The sequence below is a fragment of the Aquarana catesbeiana genome, linkage group LG06, assembly GCF_042186555.1.
Source record: "Aquarana catesbeiana isolate 2022-GZ linkage group LG06, ASM4218655v1, whole genome shotgun sequence".
NCBI classification, from domain to species: Eukaryota; Metazoa; Chordata; class Amphibia; order Anura; family Ranidae; genus Aquarana; species Aquarana catesbeiana.
Genome location: NC_133329.1, coordinates 212293055 through 212319297, shown reverse-complemented (window position 1 = coordinate 212319297; position 26243 = coordinate 212293055). Strand labels below are relative to the sequence as shown.

Here is a 26243-nt window from a genome sequence, read left to right as displayed (position 1 = left end):
GCTTTAAGGGATCTCACATTCATAGAAAAATTAATCAGTTACATGAGCATCAGGGGCTTGGTAGCTGGTGATCCAGGACTGATTCATTTTTATGAAGGTGAGCCAATCAACTGAGTGTGCGTTCAGAAAGAACGCTGGATGCAGGACAGGCCAGTAGCTTAATTGCATATTGTGCAAGCTCTGCCCATGATCCATCCTCAAGACCCAGTAACCCAGTGGATTTTCGGTTGGAAAGGTCTCCAGGTATTCCTGCACCATGTAATTCAGATGCTGGCGATGGTTGCTGGAACCGATCAGACCTTGGGGCTGCGGATTAAAGAATTGTCTGAATGCATCAGTCAGAAGGCCACCTTCTCCACCGCATTGCACAAACGTTTCTGCAAGGCCTCCTGAAGATGTTTCATCCTCTGCTCCCTCTGCAAAGGCTGGATAAATTCCACAACCTTACCCTTGTAACGTGGATCAAGAAGGGTTGCCAGCCAGTAATGATCCCTCTCCTTGATACCGTGAATCTGAGGGTCTTTTCGCAGGCTTTGCAGGATCAGGGAGGCCATGCAGCAAAGGTTTGCTGAGGCATTCAATCCGGAGTCCTCTGGGTCACTAAGGATGACATGATCCACAGTCACCTCCTCCCTGCCACGTACAAGTCCATGGGTTTCTGGGGACTGAAAATGATCCCTTGAAGACTGCTGCTGATGCTGAGTGCCAGGCTCCACCTCCATGCTGACACAATCCTCATCCTCCTCTTCCTCCTCTTTCTGTGTGATCGACGGGCCCACAGGAATACTGTCTGGATAAAGGGGGCATTGAGATGTAAGGAAGTCCTTCTCTTCCTCCCTCTGTTCTGCCTCAAGTGCCCTGTTCATTATTTCATGAAGCGTGTGCTCCAACAGGAAGACAAGAAGGACAGTATCACTGATGCATGCACTGTCACTGCTCACCAACCTTGTGGCCTCCTCAAATGGTACAGGACAGTGCATGCATCCTTGATCAGTAGCCACTGGCGTGGCAAAAAAAATCTAAGCTCCCTGTCCTGGTGCCATACTCACACAGGTACTCATTGATGGTCCTCTGCTGCGTGTGCAGCCGCTGCAGCATAGCCAATGTTGAGTTCCACCTGGTGGGCATGTCACAGATGAGGCGGTTCTTGGGCAGGTTGCATTCCTTTTGAAGGTCAGCCAGCCGAGCACTGGCATTATATGACCGGCGGAAATGCCCACAGACTTTCCTGGCCTGCCTCAGGAGATCCTGTAAGCCCGGGTACCTGCACAAGAACCGCTGCACCACCAAATTAAGAACATGAACCAAACAGGGAACCTGGGTCAAGTGTCCCTGTTGGAGGGCGGAGAGGAGGTTGGTGCCATTGTCGCAAACCACCATTCCTGGCTGAAGCTGGCATGGTGTCAACTACCTCTGAGTCTGCCCCTGCAGAGCTGACAGAATCTCTGCCCCAGTGTGGCTCCTGTCCCCTAAGCAGACCTACTCAAGCACTGCATGGCATCTTTTTGAGTGCTTGCATAGCCCCTTGAATGCCTACGGAGCACCACTGGTTCTAAGGAGAAATCTGCAGGAAGGAGGAAGAGGCCATAGAGGAAGAAGAAGAGGAGGGGGTGGAGGAGAGAGATGTGGCAGAATCACCACTACTAGCATTTTGGAGGCGTGGTGGCGGAACAAGCTCCAACAATACTGCACCCTGTCCTGTATCCTTCCCAGCTGCCAGCAGAGTTACCCATTGCGCCGTGAAAGAAAGGTAATGTCCCTGTCCATGCCTGCTGGACCATGAGTCAGCAGTAATATGCACCTTACCGCTGACGCCCTGTCCAACGAGGCCAAGACATTGCCATCCACATGCCGGTAGAGAGCCAGAATGGCCTTCCGTGAAAAGAAATGGCATCTGGGAACCTGCCACTGAGGTACCGCACATTCCACAAATTCATGAAAGGGGGCAGAGTCTACCAGCTGAAAAGGCAGCAGTTGGAGTGCTAACAATTTAGCCAAGCTAGCATTCAGCTGCTGAGCATGTGGATGGCTGGGACCGAATTTCTTTTGACGGTTTAGCAACTGGGGTAGGGAAATTTGCCTGCTACAATCGGATGTTGGTGTAGCGATAGCAGATTGCCCGCAAGTACTTGGCACACCTAATTCTACACCTTCATTCCTCTCAGTGCAGATTTCTGAGAGGACTGAAGGTATAGTGGGGTTGGAGATCCCAGCTGATGAGGAGCAAGGAGAGGTCTACCTTGTTCTTTGGTGTGGGTCTTTTAAGTACTGTTGCCAACGGACTGCATGGGAGGGCGACATATGTCTGGTCAAGCATGTGGTGCCCAAACATCTGCTGTTGTGGCCACGCTTGATACGCTTCAGACATATGTTTCAAACAGCAACGGTGAGATCTGCTGCACACGTATCAAAAAAGGCCCACACCAAAGAACTTTTCAAAATATGCGGGGAGTCAGCAGCGCACTGCACATGCGGAGCTCTGCGGTGTGATGCAGTCGGGTGGCTGCCCTTAAGTTGGCCCCTGGAGGGCATCCTGCCTCGTTGGAGATGTGCCTCCTCCTCTCTTCTATCAGGCACCCATGTAGAGTCAGTGACCTCATCATCCCCTTCCTCCTCGTCACTGGAGCAAACCTGGCAGTATGCTGCAGCTGGGGGAACATGACTGCCAGTTTCTTGTCCTTCTTGGGCACCCCCTCTCTCTGGGCTCACATTACTGCCTTCCTCAACCTGGGTACCATCATCGGAGCCTTCAAAATGCTGCGCATCCTCCTGCAGCATGTACCCGACACTGTGGTCAAACAGTTCGTGGGACTCCTCCATGCATGATGGTGGGGCTAGGGAAGGAGTAACTGATGACATTGAGCCGATGGAATAGGCCGCTTTGGCAGCTGCATTGGCAGACAAACTACTCTGAGCCTGGGTGACAGAGGATGAGGAGGATGAGGATGGCTTAGTTATCCACTCTACCAACTCTTCTGCATGTTGTGGATCAACACAGACAGCTGCCGAAAAAAAAGTCAAGCGTGCCCCACGGCCACGTGCTGAGGATGCACCGTGTCCATGACCAGCACTGTTGCTTGTAGACACAGAGCCTGCTTGCCCTCTTTTAGTGGCCTGTGAGTGTCTGCCTCTTCTTGGTGGCCTTCCAGACATGCTTTAAAATTTTATTAGCAAAACACCGCCTGAAGTTTACTAGAAAAAGTACACCAGGAATGACCTGCAGTCAGATATAGGCTTGGGTAGACTAGAATGCAGTGGATATATATATGTAGGAGACTGTATATATATTTTATGCACTCCAGATCACTGAATCACCTGCCTGCCTACCTGAAAGTGTATTTGAAAATGTACACCAGGAATGGCCTGCAGTCAGATATAGGCTTGGCTAGACTGGAATGCAGTGAATATATATACATGTAGGAGACTGTATTCATATAGTATGCACTGCAGATCACTGAATCACCTGCTTGCCTGCCTGAAACATACACCAGGAATGGCCTGCAGTCAGATATAGGCTTGGCTAGACTAGAATGCAGTGGATATATATATGTAGGAGACTGTATATATATTTTATGCACTGCAGCTCACTGATTAACCTGCCTGCCTGACAGTTTATTAGAAAAAGTACACCTATCTACACTTGATACAATGGATATATATATATATATATATATATATATATATATATATATATATATACAAGACTGGCTGTATATATAAATTAAATACACTGCAGCTAACTGAATCACCTGCCTGTCTGAAGTATAATTAAAACAGTACACCAGGAACGGACTGCAGTCAGATCTAGCTAAACTGGATACAGTGGATATATATATATATATATATATATATATATATATATATATATATATATATATATATATATACACACAAGACTGACTGACTGAATCGCCTGCCTGCTCAATCTAAATGAATGACACTCTCTCAATCAACACCAGCAACACACTACACAGGGCCGACGTGCAGGTGGCCTTATATAGTGTGGAGCGTGGACTTAACCCCCTGAGCCATATTTGGCCAAAAGCACCCTGCCTTTGGCCAATTATGGCTCTCTTTGCTGACGGCGCTGTGATTGGCCAAAGCATGTGGGTCATAGTGCATGCTTGGGCAATCATCAGACAGTCATGCACTGCGATGTTGCAGTGCATTATGGGGCGTGACGCGCTGCAAGAAATTGGTGCGAATGCCCCATAATGTTCGTATTTTGACAAATGCTTGAACAGCCAATGTTCAAGTCGAACTCATGTTCGACCAGAACATAAAGCTCATCCCTATTGATCAACGATTAATAAAGCAATCAATTTTTGGTCCAAGAAATCCTCCTCCTCCTGTTCCTGGACTGGACTTGGGTCAAAGCAATAACTGCAAGGCCAATAATAAATAACGCGTTAAATCCTCTGATTCTACAACATGGCTGGTTGATGAACGGCCATTCAGAAACAAATTGAAAGGCCAAAATGAAAAGCACGAATTAACACTCACCAAACTTCTACTAACACAAAATTAGCAGAAGGAGCCCAAAGGGTGGCGCCTGGCAATTGAACTTCCTCTTTTTCGGCTCGTAGTACGTCTAGTATGTCACTATGTTCGTGTTTGTTGGCTGACAATTGTGTACTGTTTGTATGCAAGACAAAATCCAGGCCCACGCCTTCGGACAAAAGTCAGAGGTTTTGTCTGCGGAAAATACGATCGTGTGTACGAGGCTTTAGTCTGTTGGTGAGCTTTTGGAATGGGTAACAGGGTGGGCAGCTTCTGGACAGGTAGGGGGACCCAGACATTTCCAGCTTCTCCTTCAGGAGTTATCACAACACACACCTGGCTCCCTGACAGTAGCTACAGCATGCAGTCCTTATTTAAAGCTTTCTAAAGCCATTGGCAACATTGTCGCTAGATTAACGCCACATAGTAGCTGATGCCTTCTAACTGCAGGCAAGTATGCAACAGCCCTTTGCTCAAATAGGTTTTCACTGTGGGAAAGTTATATATACCCATATTTTCACTGAACTACTAATTTCATGTATATTAAACAGCATACTGTATATATATATATATATATATATATATATATATATATATATATATATATATATGACACATAATATCTTAGGTTAAAAGTTCACATATAATTAACACCATAAGAGATCCACAGCAATTAAATAAGGAGGGTTGGACTGAATGCAAGCATATGCTGTATGTAATTTACACTAAAGAGGAATAGAGTTTCTGAGGAAACTTTTTTTTTTTTTTTTTTTTAATTTCTTTCAGAATGAAGAGTGGGGGGTGTTTGTGTGTGTGTGTAAGGTGCAAAGAATATGCTTGGTGCACAACTTTTTAATTAACTACAACAAAGTCATTTTGAATAAAACACATGCAAATAAAAAATTCTCAGCTTTTCTGACAATTACAGCAAATGTGTCTGACTTATTTGTACTTCGGCCAATGCACTGGCAGCATTGGCCTAACATAAGTGTCATTAATTATTAATCAATGCATCTGGCTGAAATATATTTCAACAATGTAATAATGGTTAGTTTTACTGCCAAGGTAAAGTAAAACTATACTTGTTTTTTTTATTTTTTATTTACTAATTATTTATTTAACTCCCCAGGACCTCAGGAGCATATACCACTTGATAAAATTGTATATACTCCTGCGCTACCCACCTACTGTGCTAAATAACAAATTGCTGCTGCTAGCATCTATCATTCCCACATGTAAATCAAATAAATTAAAGCAAAAACAGATGCAGTTGAGCCTCTGTTTTTTGTTTTAATCCATATAGCACTTGGCCCCATTCTCATCAGTGGTCCCCAAAACACAACTTTATATTCTGACTGTAGCGTCATCCTCTTTTGAAGCACAAATTACGGGCATTAATGTGAGTGGAACTACAGCCAGCACAGAGCCCGCATCCCTTTATAAGCTGAGTGATCTGTCACTATTGTAAAAAAGAACAATCAGCGTTGCTTGTTCATTCATAGCAGTAAAAGATGACATGGAGCTGTGAGAATTATCTTCTGACACCCTGTATGAAGTAAAAGCAGCCACAGATAGATTACATAGGGCTGCAGCTGTGAATGATTTTACTATTATGAATGAACAAGCAGCACTGATCATTCACTCATAACAGTGACAGATCACTCAGAGCTGTGGCTCTGTGTCTATCAGTGGCTGCTTTTACACATACACAGCCCGGCTGAAGGATCAAACATTGTAACGGAGCTCTGTGACCCTTAACTTTTATAAATGAACAAAAAAAGATGGGGGGGCCGGTACAATGTATGACACAGCCCGACAGTGCTGATCGTTCATTCAGCAGTTGCAGCACATTGGCTTATTGGTGCACAGTGATATCCAATGGAAACCCCCAATATGACATAGAAGCATTGGAATGCATAAGAGTGGAACATGTGATTACTGTTCTTATATGGTAGAGGGGGATAGGATGGCCTTGCTCACTGGAAGGACCCTCAGGTGCAACTAACGAGTGACATGTGATACCATGGGGTGATCTATGTCATTCTATGAACCTGTGGGTCCATCTATATTGGGAAGACCATCTGTACTGTCTGCAGGCGCTTCCAGGACCATACAGTATTTATGAAATGTCAACGTATCATTTAAAAGCCCCCATTGCCCGTCATGTCTGCTTGCAACACAATAGGGACCCCAGATGCTTGAGATGTTAGGTAGTGGAGATGGTTCCTAGGGGGTGACAGTTTACTATTGTGACACAAGGCCACGCTACATGAGCCAAGACATGATGCGTCATGACGCATTGCACATGCACAGTAGCGCTCGGGGTGGCCATTTTGAGAGACAATCGAGATATATGGGGAAAATGTGCCACCACTGTGTCATAAGCCTCTGAAGCAGCCGGATTACCAGCGAAACTGGTCAGGCTCCAGCCCTGCTGCCCACCTCCACCCCTTGAGGTTGATACTCAGCATGGATCTATCTGCATCTATACGATAAGTACTGCCTGTCTGCCAGGGACCGTTTTGTGTACACGTAGCTGCTGGTATTGAGAGATCTAAAGAATGTGGATGTAAACTGTCCGATTGACAAACACGTCATGCACCTTGAATGCATCTAGTCACAACGCACAAGACTTTATACGCCTATAATGCCCTATTCCTTTCACTGTATATGTGGCATTGTGTAGATACCTGCAACATGCTTTTCTTCAACACATAAGATCATATATGCTCATAATGCCTTATCATCTTCATTGCATATAGGACATTATGCATTTGAATATGGTGCTATGCTGGAGCTAATGTCAATGAGTGTGACATCTACACTATTGAGAAGGTGAATGGACATTATCACTACATTTGTTGAGTGGTTACCCTTGCAAGAGAGGGAGTGCGTGTCAGTGTGAGTGATACCAATTAACAAATCTACACGCTTTGAAAACCTTCTCTGGACCAGGAGAATCCCATGCATCATCCAACGGCATTGTGCTATAAGTATCTGTGCGAGGGAGGTGATATGAATTACATTTATTTATTTATTTCAGGTACTTATATAGCGCCGTCAATTTACGCAGCGCTTTACATATATATATATATTATACATTCACATCAGTCCCTATACCCTCAAGGAGCTTACAATCTAAGGTCCCTAACTCACATTCATACCTATACTAGGGCCAATTTAGACAGGATCCAATTAACCTACCAGCATGTCTTTGGAGTGTGGGAGGAAACCGGAGTACCCGGAGGAAACCCACGCAGACACAGGGAGAACATGCAAACTCCAGGCAGGTAGTGTCGTGGTCGGGATTCGAACCAGCGACCCTTCTTACTGCTAGGCGAGAGTGCTATCCACTGCACCACTGTGCCGCCCCATACATAAATATAGATATACTGTAATACTTTGCCTCTTCTAGACCACAGCTGATGAATCCAGCTATGTTCATCGCAAACCCAATAGAGACCTCTCTTGGATGTTTCAATAGAACAAGGTTAAGGTCTAACAATGCATATAAAGGAGCTTATACTGTATGTTCAAGGTGGACCTAGGACAGACCCACACTTTAAATGTGGAACTATTAGTAATAGTGACATCTTTAGATGTTTTTTGCTTGGCTCTCATATTGGAGTACCAGATTTTTGCCTAGAGAGTTACCTATACTTAATAAATTAATATAATATAGAAATATGGGTATTTCACCTGTTGAGCACTTTAGTATATATTAAAGAGTAAAATGGGTGGAGCTGGGACAGCAGGACGTTTTTAGCATAGTCTTGTGTTGAATGTGTACCATTTATGTATTTCAATATATATGTAGAATAAAGATATTAATTATAATACAGTTGGGAGTCGTCCAATAAATTTCTCTATTGAAAAAGCCTAATTTTCTCCAATGTATAGAGTCTTGTTTTGCGATTAAGATCTGATGATAAGGAAGGGAAGGGTTGAGCCCTTATCCATTGATTGTGGAATTTTGTAGCAGTGAACGCCCTGGAGAGTAGTGCTGCCATTGTTCTGTCCACCAGATGTCTTGCTGATTATTTGTACCTTATTTGTACCTGTGTTAAATTTACATGCAAAATGTGTAATTTACTTAAGACAATCATATGTGGTGTGCAGGCTCCATCTAGCGTTCCTTTTTGTTATTGCTGCAGTTCTGTTTATTTGTTTAATGTATGTGTAATTAAGGAAGTTGTCAGCAACTTAACAGGAAGTGAACCAGCCACCATTCTTTTCAACACATTGCAGGAAGCAAGTCATGTCTTTCTCAATCTATCGTCATCACCCCTTAGAGAACTTAAAAAGTAAGTTTTTATTATCTCATCTTGTACTGTATATCGTTGTTTACGCAATGTATGCTGTATTGTATGTGATATTGCACTTACTGAAGTCTATTTCTGTTATTTTGTAGTTCCACCTGGCTTGTTCTAATAAAACTGAGATCAAAGAAATATGGTATCTACAGTTATTGGGATAAGAAGGTTTAGCTAGCTGTCCCATAGACAGAACAGTGACATTTTTAAGCTGACCTCTGAAGGGAAGATAAGCCGACTTTGGAAGTCTGTACAGCCCGGGTCTACGCAGTATCCATACAGTCAGAAGCCTTAAAGAAACATGGCCTGCGGCAGGCGAAGCAAGCAGCCACGCTACACAGAGATGCGCTCTGTCAAGCAGCAACGACACTAGAACGGTCTATATACAGCAATACAACTTCTTCCCCACAGCCATGTCTCACAGTGGGACATCTTCTTACAAAACACTTTCACGAGCCAGCTCATCTAAGTCATCTGTCACAAATGCAGCAAGTATCGCCCGTTCAAAAGCTGAAGCAGCAAAAGCCAGGGCTGCATTCGCAGACCAAGAGTTGCAGATGAAAAAAGAAAAGGCCCGCCTTGATGCAGAAAAGATGAGACAGGAACAAGAGAGAGAGAAGGAAAGCGTACGCTTAGAGCAAGAGAGAGAGAAGGAAAGAGTACACTTAGAGCAAGAGAGAGAGAAGGAAAGAGTATGCATGGAACAAAAGAGAGTGCAAGAAAGAGTACACATGGAACAAGAGAGAGAGCAAGAAAGAGTATGCATGGAACAAGAGAGAGAGCAAGAAAGAGTATGCATGGAACAAGAGAGAGAACAAGAAAGAGTACACATGGAACAAGAGAGAGAGAAGGAAAGAATACGCCTGGAAGAAGAGCTAACCCAGCAGGAAGCATCTCTGAAATTGCAGCAAGCTATCTTAGAAGCTAACATGGAGAAGCTGGCAGTAGAAAGAGACGCTGCCGCCGCCATTGCAGAAGCAGAAGCTTTAGAAGCAGCCGTCTACGATGAGCCAAGAGTAGGCAGCAGCATACCGGGTCTAGAAGAGGACCAACAAGATTCTTCGCAACGCACGTCAGATTATGTCTACCAGCACTGGAACCCAAGCAGCATCCCACAACAAGAAATTAAATATGACGCCAGTGAGTCACATCAAATAAAGCAACAACAAGATGACCTGGGACCCCAGCGCTACAAGCAAGAAAAATCTGACAGAGTTCCAGACTTTCCAGTTCCAACCAAACCTTCTACTCCACAAGGTACCCAGCCTTCATACAAGCATCAAACACCAGTCTTCACTCCAAAGGTGTATGCAACGAGCGGGTACGAACTGCCAACGTTATGCAAGCTTGAACCAAGCGCACCTAAAGAGGAGACTTCTACCAGGTATGCCTTTACACCGCACCACAATACATCAGCAGCCTACCCCAATGCCAATCAAGCTACTGTAGACTTTGCCAAGTTCCTGGCCAAAAGAGAGTTAGTTACCCAAGGACTTGTCAAATGTAGTGATCGCCCTCAACACTACAGGGCGTGGCGATTCCCTTTCCAGAGTGTCATTCAAGGTCTAGATCTATCCTGTAGGGAACAGATAGAACTCCTCGTAAAGTGGCTTGGCAATGATTCTGCTGAACATGCCAAAAGGATCAGAGACATTAATATAAACCACCCTGAGATAGGCCTTACAAACATCTGGAACAGACTGGATAGATGTTATGGCTCACCAGAAGCTATAGAGAGTACACTATTTAAAAGGATAGAAGACTTCCCAAAAATACCTAGCAGAGGTAACCAAAGACTCAGAGAATTCAGTGACCTGTATATGGAGTTACAAGTTGCTAAAGCAGAAGGAGACTTACCTGGCCTTTCTTATCTTGAATCTGCTAGAGGTATTAACTCCTTAGCACAAAAATTTCCTTATGAGTTACATGAAAGATGGATTACTCATGGCTGTAACTACAAACGAAAACACAATGTGCCTTTTCCTCCCTTTAGTGAGTTTGTGGAATTTGTAGACAGACAAGTAGGAATGAAAGATGACCCAAGCTTCATTTTTCCAGTGTCTTATACCACTTCTGGCCCTAAACAACTCAGAGCTCCAGTAGCAGTGCACAAAACTAACATTTCTTCCCACGGATTTGCAGAGTCTAAGCCAGAGGATCAAGACAGCGACCCTACTAAGTTCTGCCCTCTACATAAGATGCCACATCCACTTCTGGAATACAGAGCCTTCAGGACAAAGACCATCCAGGATCGCAAAGCTTTCCTCAAAGAGAACAACATCTGTTACAAGTGCTGCTCTTCGTCCACACATTTCACCAATGACTGTAAGGTCAGTGTCAAATGTACAGAATGTGACAGCACAGAGCAAAACACAGCCAAGGCCTGCTCCAAGAACTTTCCCACCTGTTCATAGGGACAAGGAGCAAGGCGGGGAGACCAAAGACTCTAGCACAGACGCCATAGCAATCACTTCACAGTGTACTGAAGTTTGCAAAGGAAGTACAGGTGGCAGGTCCTGCTCTAAAATCTCGTGAGAGTTTACCCAAAAGGACGCAGGGACAAAGCTCTACGTCATCTTGGATGATCAGAGTAGCAAGTCACTAGCTAGATCTATGTTTTTTGACATTCTAAACCTTAAAGGCCCCAGCAGTCCTTACTCCCTTAAGACTTGTGCAGGTACAGTGGAAACGGCGGGGAGAAGAGCTGACGGCCTACAAATTGAATCTATGGATGGTAAGACATGCCTACCGACCATAATAGAGTGCAACCAGATGCTAGACAACAGACCAGAGATTCCCACACCAGACGCAGCAGCTCACCAGACTCACTTGAACCACATAGCACATCTCATACCAGAACTAGATGATCAGGCTCAGATAATCTTACTCCTAGGGAGAGATATCTTGCAAGTCCACAAATTAAAAAAACTGATCAACGGTCCTAAAAATGCCACATATGCCCAAAAACTGGATCTCGGGTGGGTCATTATAGGTGATGTTTGCCTGGGAGGTACACACAAACTGGCATCTGTTAATAACCTGCTCACTAGTAACCTCGAGAATGGTCATCCTTCTCTTTTTGAACCCTGTCAAAATCACATCCTCATAAAGGAGCTACTACACAACAACCCTGTACCTCTTCCTTTCCTAAGTCCCCTCTGTGACAGCAATACCTATGACAACGACCAAAGCGACTTAGGAAGCACAGTGTTCAGGAGAACAAAGGAAGACAACCAGGTAGCAATGTCCATTGAGGATAGGCTCTTAGAAGGTATGGAAAAGAGTATGGAGAAAGACGGGACTAATAGCTGGGTTGCACCTCTTCCCTTTAGACCACAAAGACGACGTTTGCCTAACAATAGAGAACTAGTATATAAACGTCCAACTTCCCTAAGACACAATCTTCAAAGGAAACCAGAGATAAAAGAACATTTCCTTTCATTCATGGAGAAAATATTCCAGAATGGTCATGCTGAGATAGCCCCAAACCTCAAAGACTCAGAGGAATGCTGGCACTTACCCATATTTGGGGCCTATCACCCTAAGAAGCCAGGGCAGATTAGAGTGGTGTTCAATTCTAGTGCCAAGTATGAGGGTGTCTCTCTAAACGATGTCCTTCTCTCTGGCCCTGACCTTAACAACAAGTACTTAACAACAAGGAGTACTTCTTCGCTTTTTCAAAGATTCAGTCGCATTCATGGCAGACATACAACAAATGTTCTATTGCTTTCTTTTTAAAGAAGAACACCAAAACTTTCGGAGGTTTCTCTGGTTCAGGGACAACAACCCCTCTGAAGACATCACAGAATACCGCATGAAGGTGCACATATTTGGCAACAGTCCTTCCCCTGCAGTTGCTATATACCATACCCAGGCTGGAACTTTGTTTTGCAGTATTAGCCACAGAACTAGCTAAATTCATTGCAATCAGAGGCCCAGTGAAACTAATTCGCTCTGACAGAGGGTCTAAGGCCGCGTACACATGGTCAGACTTTTCGACCGGACTTGTCCGACAGACTTTCCAGCGGACTTCTGACGGACTTCCGACTGACTTTTTAACGAACAGACTTGCCTACACACGATCACACCAAAGTCCGACGGATTCGTACGTGATGACATACACTGGACTAAAATAAGGAAGTTGATAGCCAGTAGCCAATAGCTGCCCTAGCGTCATTTTTTACCCGGACTAGCATACAGACGAGTGGATTTCTGGGTCCGGCGGTGTTACGAGGTATAGATTTGAAGCATGTTCCAAATCTAAAGTCTGTCAGATTTGCGACTGAAAAGTCAGCTGAAGTTCCACACACGATCGGATTGTCTGCCGGAATTTGGTCCATCGGCGTCCATCGGACAAGTCCGGTCGAAAAGTCCGACTGTGTGTACGCTGCATTACTTTGTGGGAGCAGCAAAAGAACTGCAAATTCCTTCCAACTTGAGCGTTCTCAGTATACAAAGATAATTGAGTGAACAAGACTGCACGTGGATCTTCAACCCACCTCACTCTTCTCACATGGGAGGTGTTTGGGAGAGGATGATAGGCATAGCCCGCTGAATTCTTGACTCTATCTTCCTACAAGTAGGAACTGCAAGGCTTACTCACGAATGTGTAGTAACAATTATGGCAGAGGTTACAGCTATCATTAACGCCAGACCTTTGACATCAATTTCAAATGACTCTGAAGATCCAGTGGTCCTCACACCTGCCATGTTACTCACGCAAAAGACTAGTCTTGCCGGTGCTCCAGCTGGAGAGTTTTGTGAGAAGGACCTTTACAAACGTCAATGGAGACAAGTACAAACCCTTGCCAATACCTTCTGGAACTGGTGGAGGGAACAATATATATCTACTCTACAAGCAAGGAGAAAGTGGCACACTGAAAAGCCTAATCTTAAACCTGGTGATGTTGTGCTCGTGAAAGATTGCCAGGCACTAAGGAATATGTGGCCTTTAGGTTTGATCACCAAAGTACTGCCAAGCAAGGATAATCGTGTTCGTAAGGTCGAGGTCAAGATCTTTCAACAGAATGAGGTTAAAGTATTCTTGAGACCAGTGACCGAACTTATTCTGTTGCTTTCTACGGAGGACTCTGTTAGTGACATCACTAGTATTCTGTCCACCAGATGTCTTGCTGATTATTTGTACCTTATTTGTACCTGTGTTAAATTTGCGTGCAAAATGTGTAATCTACTTAAGACAGTCATATGTGGTGTGCAGTCTCCATCTAGTGTTCCTTTTTGGTATTGCTGCAGTTCTGTTTATTTGTTTAATGTATGTGTAATTAAGGAAGTTATCAGCAACCAGGGAATTCTGGTTAGAATCTTAACAGGAAGTGAACCAGCCACCATTCTTTTCAACACATTCCAGGAAGCAAGTCATGTCTTTCTCAATCCATCGTCATCACCCCTTAGAGAACTTAAAAAGTAAGTTTTTATTATCTCATCTTGTACTGTATATCTTTGTTTATGCAATGTATGCTGTATTGTATGTGATATTGTACTTATTGAAGTCTATTTCTGTTATTATGTAGTTTCACCTGGCTTGTTCTAATAAAACTGAGATCAAAGAAATATGGTATCTACAGTTATTGGGATAAGAAGGTTTAGCTAGCTGTCCCAGAGACAGAACAGCCATTCACAAAAAAGAATTACACAGTCTGCGGCGCTGTGTGTCCATCAGCCACTACTTTTATACATACACAGCTTGGCCAATGCGTCACACAATGCTGCCGCGTTGAGTGATCTTTTAGTTCTATGAATAAGCGATCAGTGCTGTCAGGTTGTGTCATACATGGCACCAGCCTGACATCTCCGTTCGCTTATTGAGCACACAGCATAAGGGTCCTGTGCGTCTTTGGCTCAGTTTCAGGTCCGAATTCAGGCAATAAATTCAGACCTAATTCAGACCTGAAACAGTAAACGGGGATGCACCGGACCCCCTGTTGTGCCCTGCGCCACACAGTGTGAACCCAGACTTAACCTCAATATAAATATCTAAATTGTGTTCAGAATATGAGGATGTTATGGAATTAAGTATGACTTCAGGCACTAGAAACTAAATTATATGGGTTACATAGTTAGTCAGACTGATAAAAGACACAGGCCCATCTAGTTCAACCAAGTCCATCTTGTTTCTACTTGAGCTTTTGAGGCATTATGGGGTTGATTTACTAAAGGAATATAGGCTGTTTATCTAGCAAAGTGAATTTACAATTTAAAAAAAATATATATCCTACTGGGGGTTTAAGACAAAATAAGTTCTGGCTGCAATACTCACCTTCAATTTGCAGATGCCCATCACAGTACTTCTTCTTTGTTAATGTCCTCATTCTTCTGGTTTAACTGACTCCTAAAGTTACACGACCACTCAATCCAGAAGACTGAGGAAAGACTAAGTACAGGACCTCAGGGCACCCTGAGCTTGGCAAACCTGCAATTACAGTGTGCTGATGCTGAGAGCAGTGGTGATGTTATTATGACAACTCAGCTCTCTGCATCATCCAGGACCACCCAGTGTCAGCAGTCTGAAAAAGAATCATACCCGGCACATCGCATGACCATCCAGAAGATATCAGAAAAAGGTAATTAAAATGACGTGGGCATGAGTCCTCTGGCGAAATGGGATGGGGGGGATCAGAGCCCCGCACAACCTTACCTTATTTATAACATTCACTTTGCAAAGTGAACATAGACATCATAAAGTAAACAGACACTTTAAAAAGTGAATGGCCTCTACTCCTTTGGTAAATTATCCTCAATGTGATCTTGGCAACTACTGAGTGACTAATGCAATGATGGATCATATATTTCCACCCACTGTCTTCTGGTGTCAATCATGTTGGAGGCAGGCCTGTGGGGGAACTAGTCTCCAGTCCCCATCAACCCCAGCATCTCAGCTCCATGGCTGCTGCAATAGTTAAGTGGGCAAAGCCTGATGCAGAACTCTGAGAGACAGTAGAAAGCAGTGGGTTGATTCCATAGCTACTGCTGGTCTAAATAGCAGCTATGGAATCCATCCACTGTCATCCATTGTCAATCACAAGCAAGGTGGACCTAATGAGGAACTAGTTACTTAGAGTTCTCCATCAGGTTCCACCCACCACACAACAGTGTCACTGAGCTGAACTGAGGAAGAAGTGCCAGCCTTCAAATGATAAATTCGTGTATTTGAAGTCAAGTCAAGTCAAGCTCTATTGTCATTCCACTACACGTAAGAACATACAGTAGAATGAAATGTTGTATATCACAGGGCCACGGTGCTACATACAAATTAAACATAATAAACATAATTATAACTAGATGACACATATAACTAAAAACACAGTGAGGAATACACATCTGGGAACTACGTAACTGTACATATACTATATGTTTCCAATAGTCTATATAGCAGCAAATATTTATAAAAGTGTCTAGTGCATATTCAAGAGTAAAAAGGAGGGGACATGAGACGTTCCTGATCACAATATATAAGAATAGAAGAGGTTTCAAAGAGGATTGGAGTTGAAGGCTCTCACAGCCTGGGGGAAAAAACTGTTGAACAGTCTGACAGTCCTGGTTTTGATACTCCTGTACCTTCTACCTGATGGCAAGAGCTGAAAGGGACTATGGGAAGGATGAGTAGGATCCCTCACGATACTGGTAGCTTTTCTGGAGCATCGTGTATGGAAAATGTCCAGGATAGAGGGGAGAGAGACACCAATAATCTTTTCAGCCGCCTTCACTAGCCGCTGCAGGGTCTTGCGTTCAGCAGAACTGCAGTTCCCATACCAGACAATGATGCAGCTGGTCAGCACGCTTTCAATGGTTCCCCTATAAAATATAGTAAGGATGGGTGGGGGGAGACTGGCTCTTTTAAGGCGGCGGAGAAAATATAGGCGCTGTTGTGCCTTCTTCGTTAGTGACGTGATGTTGCTGTCCAGGTGAGATCCTCTGAGATGTGCACTCCCAGGAATTTAATACTGCTTACTATCTCCACAGTCAAGCTGTCAATGATCAGTTGGGAGTGATCAACAGAATTTCTCCTGAAATCCATCACAACCTCCTTTGTTTTGCTTACATTAAGGAACAGGTTGTTTGTACTACACCATTTAACCAGTTGTTCCACTTCCTCTCTGTAGAGTGTTTCATCATTGTTGCTGATGAGACCTACCACAGTTGTGTCATCCGCAAACTTGATGATATGGTTGGAGCTGAACTTGGCAGTACAGTTGTGGGTCAGCAGTGTGAAGAGCAGCGGGCTGAGCACACATCCCTGTGGGGCACCCGTGCTCAGTGTGGCGGTGCTCGATGTGCTGCAGCCAACACGGACTGACTGAGGTCTTCCGGTTAAAAAGTCAAGGATCCAATTACAGAGGGGCAGGTTGAGGCCCAGTGAGTTCAATTTAGTGATAAGTTGCTGAGGAATTATTGTATTAAATGCTGAGCTAAAGTCAATGAACAGCATTCTAACATAAGAGTCTTTCTGTTCTAAGTGGGTAAGGGCCAAATGAAGAGTAGAAGATACTGCATCGTCCGTGGAACGGTTTGGACGGTATGCAAACTAATATGGGTCCAACTTGTTTGAAAGACTGGACTTAAATGTGATGCATGACTAACTTCTCAAAGCACTTCATCATTATTGGAGTTAATGCTATAGGACGATAGTCATTCAAACAGGACACAGGTGTCTTCTTTGGCACTGGAATTATGATAGTGGATTTAAGACACGTAGGGACAACCGCCTAGCTCAGCGAAATGTTAAAGATATCTGTAAGGACATCTGTCAGCTGTACAGCACAGTCTCTCAGCACACGTCCAGGTATGTCATCAGGGCCAGTAGCCTTCCGTCGGTTGATCCTGAACAGGTTCTTCCTTACATCGGCTGGAGAAAAGCAGAGCGCCCGGTCGTTTTGGGATATGAGTAGTTTTTGTGAAGGTGTTTGGTTCTGCATCTCAAACCGTGCATAAAAGTGGTTGAGTGTATCTGGGAGAAAAGTATTATTTTCATTGGCCTGTGGCAGGGGCTTGTAGTTAGCGATGGTCTGGATGGCTTGCTGTCGCTAAAGTGTTTATTAATTTTTTTAGCATATTGCTGTTTTGCCTTCTTGATGCCATGAGACAGATTGGCTCTTGCTGTTTTGAGAGCTGTTTTATCTCCTGATCTGAATACCTCATCTCTGGTCTTTAGCAGCCCACGAACCTCTGTCATCCATGGCTTCTGGTTGGCACGTGTGGTAATAATCTTGGTGACTGTCACATCATCTATGCACTTTTTGATGTAAGCAGTCACTGTTTCAGTGTACTCTTGTAAGTCTGTATGATTGATGTAAGTGGCTGTCTTTTTACACATGTTCCAATCTGTGTGCTGAAAGCAGTCCTGCAGTGCTGAGGTAGCATTGTCTGGCCAAACTGTGATTTCTTTTTGAACCGGTTTTGCAAGTGTAAGCAACGGTTTGTATGCTGAAATTAGCATAACAGAGATGTGATCTGAATACCCAAGGTGGGGGCGGGGTTCAGCCTTGTATACATTTTTCTCTGTTGTATAAATAAAGTCCAGTATGTTGTTTCCCCTTGTTGCAAAATTCACATGTTGGTAGAACTTCGGCAAAACTGTCTTTAAGTTTGCATGGTTGAAGTCACCAGCAATATTGAAAAAGCCACCAGGGTTGTTTGATGTTCACTGATAGAGCTGTAAAGTTCTCAAAGCGCGTCCTTAGCGTTTACACACAGACGAATGTAAACCACGACAATAACAATGGCTGTGAACTCCCTCGGCAGATAGAATGGTCGACACTTCACAAACATAAACTCTACCAGTGATAAGCAGTGTTTTGTTACCACCAAAGCATTGTTACACCATTCTTTGTTGATATATACACACAGACCACCTCCTCGAGTCTTACCGGACAGTGATGAAATCTCTATCCACTCGGTAACAGGTTAGCCCGTGTAGCTGAATGGCGGAATCCGGGATGTTGTTATTTAGCCATGTTTCAGTGAAGATAAACACACAACAATCTCTTGTCTCATGCTGTGTGGACCGACTGAGTTGAATTAAGTCCAGTTTATTTTCCAGCGAGCAAACATTAGAGAGCATAAGTGTTGGAAGAGCCGACCTTGTGGGTTTAGCCCTGAGCCTAGCTCGTATACCTCCACGCTTACCATGTTTCCGTCTCCTCTCACACTGCTTGCGCCGCTGCCTTGTGCGGGAAGCTTCAGTAGGTGAAACTGCGGTCTCAGGGTCAGGTTTCAGTAATCAGAGAAAAAAAAGAGAAACAAAAAGCAAATCCTGCTGAACCAGAAACCCATTCTAGTTTATCAAGAGACTCTCAAATATAAAACACCTATTTTGGGTGCTGCTGCTGTAGCTATAGAAACTAGACTAGCATATAAATGAAACCAGGTATTCCTACCCGGATTCAAAAGGTGGCTACTTTTTCCACAGAAAATCTGAATCAAATTGGTTCCATAAAAGTTATATAAAGTTTATTAAATATACTTATACCTATAGAGGCCAAGCCTCCCAAATTTGCCAAAGTGCAAAAAATATCAAAAGTGCACACAACATCACACATCATGTTTTCCGGGTCCCATCCTTGGGAGGGATAACCCAGACACATATTGATGTATAGAACACATGAAAAGACAGGACAACACATAAACGGCACTACAAAAAACAAATAAAACAAAATAACCCCACCCCCCCAATTGTATACACAGCAGGTCCAGACACCAGCTTGCTTGTATCCACAGAAAAAATGCTGTGCGGAAAAAAACACATAAAAAATGTAAACTAACCTCCCATATAAATGGAAGAATCACGTTATCATGCAGGTTTTCTGTGGATAGCCCCCGGGGGAAAAAAAGAGAAAAGAGGTTGAATTGTCCAAAAAATGGTATACAACAATACTTAAATATTCCCCTGAAGGTTGGGGTTGGCATGGAATTGGGTTGGATGGATCTCAGTGACTGAATGGATGATTTTAATTTTAATGATCTACTTTGGTCTTCAACAGGGAATAGTTCTTAGGTTGCCATTCTATGATCCTCAGGTTGTTTTCCAAACGGGGCTTTTCCCGGAACACGTTTAGAGTTTCATTAATAATTCATTAGCCCCCAGGAAAAGAGTCTATTAGTATGGTAATTATTTCAATCCGACATAGCAAACATGAACATTATTAACCTGTTGCCAATAACGGTTCCTGAGTGAGGACAAAAGGTACAGAGTCTCCTCATCAGAAGTGCATCCACAAAATAACGTGTGGGTCACAGACAAACCAGGGGTGGATTCGATAACTCTGTTAAGTTCAAAAGAAACCCCAAACAGGGATAATGTTATTTGTGTTAAAGAAATTGGGAATGTATCATCGCATAGTGGTCATGCGGATACAGGGTACGTATATGTGCCGCGTCTAATATAAATTGTTTAGAGGACATAAAAGTGTGGGCAGGCACCAAGACTTTGTAGGCACAATAAGGATACTAAGATCATAAAAAGTCTGATTTTTATTTCAAAAATAATATATTAAAAGCGGGGAAAGACAAAAATAGGATAAAAACTGAGTATAGTATACATCATTTACAGAGTATGCACTCCATACACAATATATCAAGAGACAACGGAACTACAGGATCAGTAAGGGACACACAGACAACTTATTGATCTATATAGTTACAGTACATATCGTTGAATCAGACGCCATGTGATGGTGGTGGTCAAAAATTCTGTATAAACTTATAAGCTCGACATGTTGCGCGCCTTAGCGCTTCCTCAGGAGCATGCAATACGATAACTGTAATGAATAGTACATTATTAACATCATTTCCAAAATATTTTTGTATATGTATAATATGGTATAAACACTTCCATATAGGTCAACAGATAATACATGGGGACCGCTTGAAAAGAACACCAGGGGAACAACTGCACTGCAAGCGTGTCAGGCCGGAAAGGGGCAATGTGGGGACGGATGTAACATAGTATAGATATGTAGTTTAGAATAAGGAGGATATGTAGGTAAGATATAGCATATATTAGATAAGGGGGGGGGGGGGGAAGAAGGGAAAGAAGACAAGGAGGGAGAGAATATGGGAGGGAAAGCAAGAGAATGGGGAAGGAAAGGTGGGGGAGGGGGGGGAGGGGGGGAAGGGGGGAGAGAGGAGGGGGGAAGGGGGGGAAAAAAGGGGGGAAGGGGGGGAAAAGGGGGGGGAAAAGGGGGGACAGAGGGAAAGGGAGCAGGGGAAGGGACAGGGGAAAGGGAGCATGGGAAAATAAGAAAGGGGGGGGGTTTGGGGAGGGGAAAGGAGAGGATGAAGGAAATTAGTATAATTGAAAGTGGTAATAACAAATGGACTATGCGATATATGTATGGTTATTAATATATGTATGTGTACAAATCTAGTAAATAATATAAGCAGATGATTACCAATATAAAATAGTGGAAATCGCATGTCCATTAACAAAAGGCTAGTTGGAATAAAGTACAGTGCAATGAAACTTACCCTAGTCAGTGTAAGGCTATTGTATAAGAACGGGAGGGGATGGAAAAAACCAGACCCTCAGCTGTTTCCCTATTAGACGGAGGTAGTTCCCAGCAATTGGGTGGAACAGGGGAGAAAAAGTTGTCGGTCACAGACTGGCTTATAAGGTTCATCTAAATGTATGAACATAATAGTTCCCTGCGGTTTGTGTCCCCAGTCTTGCTGAGTCGGGAATCGGGACATGCGCAGTACGCGCCAGCGGCCGACCTGGATGACGTCACGTCGGCTACGCCGATTGGTGACTACAGGTGGGGCGGGTGTACAAGAGACGCCGTAATTGGCGTCTCTTGCGATACATTCTGCACTAACCACTACCTGTGGTGGGATGGCGTTTTAACGCTCCACCACCAACTACTACATCTACAAGCTCTACAATTAGGTAAGCGTATATTGCCTTTATCCCTCCCCCCCCTTAACTTTCACTCAACTTAGATATTTTATTTCACCATCTGTTTTTTACCTACCTTAACAGACTCAGCAAGACTGGGGACACAAACCGCAGGGAACTATTATGTTCATACATTTAGATGAACCTTATAAGCCAGTCTGTGACCGACAACTTTTTCTCCCCTGTTCCACCCAATTGCTGGGAACTACCTCCGTCTAATAGGGAAACAGCTGAGGGTCTGGTTTTTTCCATCCCCTCCCGTTCTTATACAATAGCCTTACACTGACTAGGGTAAGTTTCATTGCACTGTACTTTATTCCAACTAGCCTTTTGTTAATGGACATGCGATTTCCACTATTTTATATTGGTAATCATCTGCTTATATTATTTACTAGATTTGTACACATACATATATTAATAACCATACATATATCGCATAGTCCATTTGTTATTACCACTTTCAATTATACTAATTTCCTTCATCCTCTCCTTTCCCCTCCCCAAACCCCCCCCCTTTCTTATTTTCCCATGCTCCCTTTCCCCTGTCCCTTCCCCTGCTCCCTTTCCCTCTGTCCCCCCTTTTCCCCCCCCTTTTCCCCCCCTTCCCCCCTTTTTTCCCCCCCTTCCCCCCTCCTCTCTCCCCCCTTCCCCCCCTCCCCCCCTCCCCCACCTTTCCTTCCCCATTCTCTTGCTTTCCCTCCCATATTCTCTCCCTCCTTGTCTTCTTTCCCTTCTTCCCCCCCCCCCCCCCCTTATCTAATATATGCTATATCTTACCTACATATCCTCCTTATTCTAAACTACATATCTATACTATGTTACATCCGTCCCCACATTGCCCCTTTCCGGCCTGACACGCTTGCAGTGCAGTTGTTCCCCTGGTGTTCTTTTCAAGCGGTCCCCATGTATTATCTGTTGACCTATATGGAAGTGTTTATACCATATTATACATATACAAAAATATTTTGGAAATGATGTTAATAATGTACTATTCATTACAGTTATCGTATTGCATGCTCCTGAGGAAGCGCTAAGGCGCGCAACATGTCGAGCTTATAAGTTTATACAGAATTTTTGACCACCACCATCACATGGCGTCTGATTCAACGATATGTACTGTAACTATATAGATCAATAAGTTGTCTGTGTGTCCCTTACTGATCCTGTAGTTCCGTTGTCTCTTGATATATTGTGTATGGAGTGCATATTCTGTAAATGATGTATACTATACTCAGTTTTTATCCTATTTTTGTCTTTCCCCGCTTTTAATATATTATTTTTGAAATAAAAATCAGACTTTTTATGATCTTAGTATCCTTATTGTGCCTACAAAGTCTTGGTGCCTGCCCACACTTTTATGTCCTCTAAACATGTTATTTATGTTGCTGCTTGAATACCCAAGTATTACATCTGTTTCACCACCCGGTGCATTGATAATTCAGCGGAGGCAAGCAAACGACAAGAAGTGTCAGTACTTTACCACTCCTTTGGTAAAGTACTGCGGTCATGTGACGCCAGCCTATGCTACGCTCCCGTGTCAGACGGTACAGCGGGGCTGGAGACGGGACCGTGTACGCTGATTTGACCTCCCAAAGCAGAACACATGCGCAGCGTGGCTTAAAACGAACAAGCGGAAAGAAACTGCCTCGTCAATGAAGATGAGAGCTACCTAGGAGGTCTGCGACGCGGAGCTGAATGGTTCGATCTCGGACTGAGAAGGAGACCTGGTATCCAAGACAACCAACGGAGTGGTAAAGTACTGACACTGACACTTATATGCTAGTTCAGTAAACAGAGGTCTCGTAGCTTCTTGATAACCGCCGGTGAAAATTGATGTTTGTGTATACGGCCGATATCCAAAAGACTTTGGCAATCGTAGTTATGTTTTAAAGTAGTTTCCAGATGACTTTGTGATAAGGTAAGACTATTTGAAGACAAAGAGACAACATTAAAAGGCATAAAAGCTCCGTCTTTTGGACCCGGTGTAGCCGCTGCGTCTAACCGCGCCGCCATCTGTAGCTGGAGGTGACATGCACACTGCAGAGACATAGACTGAACTGTGAGGCCTGTAGCTGGAGATGATACCTATCATTTGAATCAATTGCAAGCATTGATAACTGTGCTATAGAGGCCTGACCAATTTCTAAAGAGTATTCCTCCCTGTCTATGCTGTGTGGATCAACAGGTGTGTCGGAGATGTTATTGCCATTGTTGGTACCAAAGGTTTGCTGTCCATGTACATAGGTCCTTACTACATACTGCATAATATTTCCAAAGAGGAATCAGCGTTTAATAAAAACATTTATACGAACCTCTGGTCTCTTTAGTTACAGGTAGTGAATGTTATACATATGATAAATAATCTCCACAGTGTAATAGAGGTGAGTGAAATGAAGGTTCTTGAGGATTAGCTGCAATGAAATGGAGGACACTTATAACTCAAACAGAACAGGGGTGCCAATACAGTATATAATATATACATACAAATTGTGCAAGTACAATACAGAATGATTCTGAATAACATCCAGTTTATGACACACAAAGGTCCATGTGCTCTGTGAGTTAGGAACATCTTCTCAGAAACCCACACCAGCAATGAAGCAGCTTCTTCTTGGATCACACTGTAGTTGGTTTTACTGGAACATAAACTAGGTTATTTTAATCTGAGTGCGTCCAAAAGCCGCCGAGCACAGCAGAAAGCCGCCGAGAGCGGCCGAGAATGGCCAAGAGCCGCCGAGAATGGTGGCGCCATTTTTAATATAACCCAAGTTATGGCTCAGAGAATGATCTATCTTACCTGCAATAAATCGGGGGACACTCATCTGAATAGGGGAACAGGTGTGTAACAGGCAGGGACTTCCCACCAGAAACAAGTAAATAAAATTCACTTTGAACTTACTGTGCAACAAGTGTTTTGTGTAATGTAATGTGTCCTCTACGTCATGACAGAATTTTAACTCCAGAGTATTACCATTTTGAGTATAATAGGATTTTATTTTGGGGGTCTATTTTTACATACTTTACATGAAGACTAATTTATCCTCAAAGAACAGATATTCTGAAGTCCATTTGCAGCTGGTTGGATCTGCTGTTTGTTCACATTGAAAATGATCAGTAGTTTATGTGCATCTGATGTGAGTTTTGAAGATGAATTTCCCCAGTGTCTTTAGTTAGAGAGGTCAGTGAGAGATGTTTTAAAGCTCATTTACTTCATGGTAAGAATGTGTAAATACCGTATTTATCGGCGTATAACACGCACTTTTTTCCCCTTAAAATCAGGGGAAAATCGTGTGTGCATGTTATACACCGATCCCCCGCCGAATGTGAGCCTTTTGGTGGCTCTCTGCGGCCTTTGACTTTCCTCGGCAGCTTTTGGCCATTCTCAGCTGCTTTCGGCTTTTCTCGGTGGCTTTTGGCCATTCTTGGCGGCTCTCGACAGCTTTCGGCCATTCTTGGCGGCTTTCGGCCATTCTCGGCGGTTCTCACAGTCCCGCGTGAGCTGGCGAAAGCCGAGTGCGTCCAAAAGCCGCCGAGCACAGCAGAAAGCCGCCGAGAGCGGCCGAGAACGGTGGCGCCATTTTCAAACGACAGATTTCTGCAAACGAAGGGCAAGGCTACAGATGGACACTGACAAGGCTGCAATGGGGGACAATGTTGCAGTGGGGGACAAGGCTGCAATGGGGTACACAGCTGCAATGGGGGACAAGGCTGCAATGGGGAACAATGCTGCAATGGGGGACAAGGCTGCAATGGGGGCAAGGCTGCAATGGGGGACAAGGCTGCAATGGAGGACAAGGCTACACATGGACACTGACAAGGCTGCAGATGGACACTGATGAGGCTGCATTAATGGGCATTTAAATGTAAGTTTTTTCCTTAAACTTCCCTCCTAAAAGTTTTTTTCCTTAAAATTCCCTCCTAAACTTGGGGTGCATGTTATACGCCGACGCGTGTTATATGCCGGCGCGTGTTATACGCCGATAAATACGGTAATTGAATGTCCATAGCCTGTCTAGGGTTCTAATTAAAGTCTTTGTTAATATTATTTATTTTATCCAATATGCAGTTCAATATTTCTGTGCATATTTGATCATAGGAGCAAATTATGGATTTGGGGTCCAAAGCAGGGATTAGGATGGGCTCCCCATTGGGCCTATAAATTAACAGGTGATGTAAAGAGGAGAAACACAAATTCACTTTTTAGTAAATGAAAGTGAGGGGCTGGTGAGGAGCAATGTTAGGTAGTAGTAGCAAAAATTTACAGAATTTATAGCCTTTACAGGAAAAGCACTATGCCCCCTCTTGGTCAGGTCACTGAGTTTTTTTGTGCGTTTATGTACTTCACTGTAAATGTTTGACCTCTGTTACAACATGTTATACCTTTTTAAACACAACATATCTGCAAAATTGTATCTTTAGTATTTTTGCCATATAAATGATTTGGCTTTGGTCATACTATGTATTGAATTGCATTCAATTATTTTAAACAATAACAGATATGCTTTCTCTGAACAATAGAA

At 43.7% G+C, this 26243-nt stretch overlaps 1 protein-coding gene across 2 annotated transcripts in view; it reads left to right on the top strand.

Moving 5' to 3' along the window:
• The window catches only part of LOC141146604 (LITAF domain-containing protein-like), a 285709-nt gene that overhangs the window by 139313 nt on the left and 120153 nt on the right, over positions 1 to 26243 (top strand). The window contains exon 3 of one of the 2 annotated variants that reach the window (XM_073632972.1): positions 8912 to 11227. The exons of the other annotated variant lie outside the window; for it this stretch is intronic. Coding sequence (XP_073489073.1) covers positions 9227 to 11227 — 2001 coding nt within the window. The 5' untranslated portion in view covers positions 8912 to 9226. Of the gene's footprint in view, positions 1 to 8911; positions 11228 to 26243 lie in introns of those variants that run through there. 2 annotated transcript variants of the gene reach the window in all.